Source organism: Lactuca sativa, chromosome 9 (genome assembly GCF_002870075.4).
Source record: "Lactuca sativa cultivar Salinas chromosome 9, Lsat_Salinas_v11, whole genome shotgun sequence".
Classification (NCBI taxonomy): Eukaryota; Viridiplantae; Streptophyta; class Magnoliopsida; order Asterales; family Asteraceae; genus Lactuca; species Lactuca sativa.
The window spans coordinates 29919010-29922879 of record NC_056631.2 but is presented as its reverse complement, the minus strand read 5'-3'; the positions used below and the strand labels follow the sequence as shown (position 1 = coordinate 29922879).

The 3870-nt window shown below is 33.7% G+C and overlaps 1 protein-coding gene across 1 annotated transcript; it reads left to right on the top strand.

Moving 5' to 3' along the window:
- The first annotated feature begins 1168 nt into the window (after positions 1-1168).
- LOC111907466 (phosphoribosylaminoimidazole carboxylase, chloroplastic-like) lies at positions 1169-2786 on the top strand. Its single transcript, XM_052767651.1, has 6 exons — positions 1169-1336; positions 1647-1691; positions 2027-2168; positions 2252-2307; positions 2405-2478; positions 2639-2786. The coding sequence occupies exons 1-6, from the start codon at positions 1169-1171 to the stop codon at positions 2784-2786; spliced, it is 633 nt and encodes a 210-aa protein (XP_052623611.1).
- The last annotated feature ends 1084 nt before the right edge of the window (positions 2787-3870 follow it).

Here is a 3870-nt window from a genome sequence, read left to right as displayed (position 1 = left end):
GATTGTTTTCTAGGTTTGACCCTGGCAGTCAACCCTAGTGTTTCTAATATCGGTAACAAACTTTACCTTTTTTCTAATATTTATAAATTTCACATCAAGTTTTGGTGAAATAGTATGAAATTTCCATACTTGTTTTTCTTCCTTTTACTCAGAAATGGTCCACAAGACTCGAAGCACAAAACAAGTGAGTTTTTATACTTTATTATCATGATTAAATGATATGTTTTAAAATTTTAGAAACAAAATCTACTTTTTTCTTTTACTTCTAAATTTTGTCACTTTTTGCTAGGATGTATTTTCTTGCTTTGAGGAAGTCTGCTATAATCTGTCAGTCATTTTGCAGAAGTATTTCCTTAACTTTCATCTATGCTCAGTTGTATATAACTTCTTTACAATGACACCCCAATGGCAAACTCTCATTGTGGTGTTATGTTATGTCCACTAGGAAAGCTTGCATGTAACGTGTATCAACAAATAAAAACAATGTTGCTATGATTAAAATACAACCATTCTAGGAAAGCATGGATTAGAAGAACATATCAACATGAATTGCTTCAAAACTTCTCAATTAACATGTTCTGTAAGGTAAGAAGCAACCCATAAACTTCCAAAAATGTTATACACACAAGTATGCATGTGTTTTTACGTATTTACCCTTTTGCAGATTCCTGTGAACAAAGTCAAAACATATTCCTTTCAACTTTTTATTGAGTAATCAAATTGCATTGGTTAACCATAATCTTCACAATCAATGACATCTTTGTGAACCATGTTCGGTTGAATACTTTTCCTCTATAAATAAAAGATCATCTTCCTCTTTTGGTGACTTTTTCTCGAGCAAATTGTGCTTTTAACTTTGTTACATTTTTATATTTCATGTTCCAAAAATTTATCATTTTTTTGGTTCCACAGGTCAAGTTGTGACTGCAGGGTGGGACAAAAAGAAAAAATGTTGGGCTTCAAGGTCAACAAAGACTCTTACTTCTGTAAATACAGGGGTGAAATCTACATCACTATGTGGATTTGATTTAATGGTTGCTGTTGGGGATTCAGTAAATATATATGATTTAGTGTTGCAAACAAATATTCTTGTTTTGGTGTTAGAAATGTTAGTGTGGCCTGCTCTCAAAAAGAGCGACTTGCTCTTCTCAGGTTCACAGTATCAAAGATGACTCTAAAGGAATGTTGTCTTCATGGGTGGGGAAGGATTGTTGCCTGTGGGAAAGAATCTACTGTGACAGCCTCACTGGAAATGTTGACAGGGGATGAAAAATCAAAGCTTGATCAGAGGGCTTTATTCAACTGTTTCAGTGGTTGCTTCCGGTTTGTGTTGCGGGTTTGAGATGTTCGAGACGAAGATGATGAACAGTGGGCTCTGAGAGGGTGGTGGCCTCCAGTTCTGTGATATTTTTCTTGTTATTCTGATTCATGCGAAAAACACACAAAAAACTTTCTTTGGTATTTTTCTTCAAACGAAAATCACAGGAACAACAAAAAAAACTCTTAATTCTTTTTCTCCTTATTTTTGTTTCAATTGGCAGCAGGAGGGTCTCGGGTCACTCTTATTTATTTTTCTTCTTCTTCTGCTTTTCTATTTTCTGGCTCGATTAATGATGCCAGTGAGTTTGGTGGTTTGATGGAGGCAGGAAATATTCGGTTGTGATGGGTTCGTGGAGAGTGTAACGGAGCAGGTAAGTAAATTTCTCAGATTTGGTTTTCAGTTGCAACAGGACTAAGAGGTGTATGGTGTTTCAGGTGAGTTTGGTGGTGAAGTTTTGAAGACTGAAACATATAGTGAGTGTAGTGGCGAAGGATAGAACAGGTAAATGGGTTTCTAATTTTTTTTCTTGTGCCAGAATCGAGAGGTATTCAGGTGGTTGGTTTAATTGGTAAATGAGGTGGGTGTAATGGTTTAGTGATTTGGTTTACCAGGTGGAGGCTTTCATACAGGATTTTAAGGACTATTTTATTTTATTAATATATATCTGAAAAAAAAGATAAATTTATATTTTTTTTAGTGGGACAGATAGAAGATGAAGAAAGTTCTAAAAGAGCAGGTGAACAATTTGGTTATCCTCTAATTGTAAAATGTAGAAGGTTGGCCTATGATGGAAGGGGTATTAATGTTGTTGCTAAAAGTGAAGAAGTATTAACTTCTGCTATAAATGGTACTTATTTATATTTTATAATCTTTTTGGTGTTATAATAAGATTTAGCGTTGACAATGTTGTAATATATTTTTCATATGCAGCTCTAGGAGGATTTGGTCATGGATTATATGTCGAGCAATGGGAACCTTTTGTTAAGGTTAGTATATATTATAGTCATGTATTTGGAGTTTAGTTTATATTTATAAAAAAAATATACTAATATAATGAATTCAATATTTTCATGTTTGTTTTAGGAGCTTGCAGTAATTGTTGCAAGAGGTAGAGATAATTCTATATCATGCTATCATGTTGTGGAGACTGTACACAGGCAAGAAAGATCATAACTTGATATAGTTATTTTTATTATTTATGCTAAAGGTATGAATTAATAATAATAATAATAATAATAATAATAATAATAATAATAATAATAATAATAATAATAATAATAATAAATGTTATGTAGTTTATGTTTATTTATTTTATAGGGAAAACATATGTCACATTGTTAAATCCCCTGCTAATGAGTCATGGAAGATTATGAAACTTGCAACTGATATTACTTCAAAAGTTGTTGCTTCATTGGAAGGTGCTGGTGTGTTTGCAGTTGAGTTGTTTCTAACAGAAGATGGCTAAGTTTTTTTTTCTAATATTACTTCTTAATTCTTTCTTTACATTATTATTTATGTATAAAATTACTGAAATCATTATGTTTGAATACAAATTTTTGCTTGTTCAGTTGATTCTTTTTCTTAGGCATTCTTGACTCGTCTTGGATTAAAGCATTGTTATCTTATCAGCAAGTAATTACTTTCCAGCCATGCCCGGTGGTCAGCCGCCCATGACACCAAGTTCAACATTTTTACGTGGTACACCATGTGGCAAACCAATGACATGAAGGATCAGGTTATATAGTTAGGGATGTAGTATCAGGTTATATAGTTAGGGAAAACCCCTTAATAACAATGTATGACATTAGATTTTTGTTACAACTATTGATTTGTTTTATCTTTCCATGGAACGATTATTTGTATGACATTAAATTTTATACAATGGATTGTATTTTTTGTATATGATATTTTATTTTATATTATGAGACATTAGTACAAATTTAATTTGAAAATTAGTAAATCTATAAATAATATTTTTTTTAAACATTTAAAATTATGATACGCAAAAATGTGTGTCATCTTCATTTATGACATGGCCTTTCTTGACAGGGGCTTTCTTGATATGCATTGCGTGTCATTAACACACGCGACGTAAGGTTACGACATGCGAATGCTTGTCGTCTTCCTTTATGACAGGGCCTTCCTTGATACGCATTGCGTGTCGTAAACGTGCGTCGTAAATGAGCGTCGTAAATGCGCGTCGTCTATAAACGACGCGCAAAAGCGTGTCATCTCTCTTTATGACATGGCCTTCCTTGACGCGCATTTGTGCGTCGTCTGAGCCTTTTACGACACGCAATGAGCGTTGTAAAAGGCTGTTTTTCTAGTAGTGCGTAGGCGGTTGGATGTTGTAAAAGAGTATAACTGTGAGTTTTTATACCACCCTACGAAGGACAATGTGGTGGCCAATGCATTAAGCCGTAAGACAGTGTGCTCATCGATCTGAGATATTTGTTTGAGGATGATTGTCACTTCACCCTTGATGGATTTGATCAAGGAGGCTCAAGTTGAAGGATTGAAAAGGAAAATTGGAAGATTGAGTGGATTAG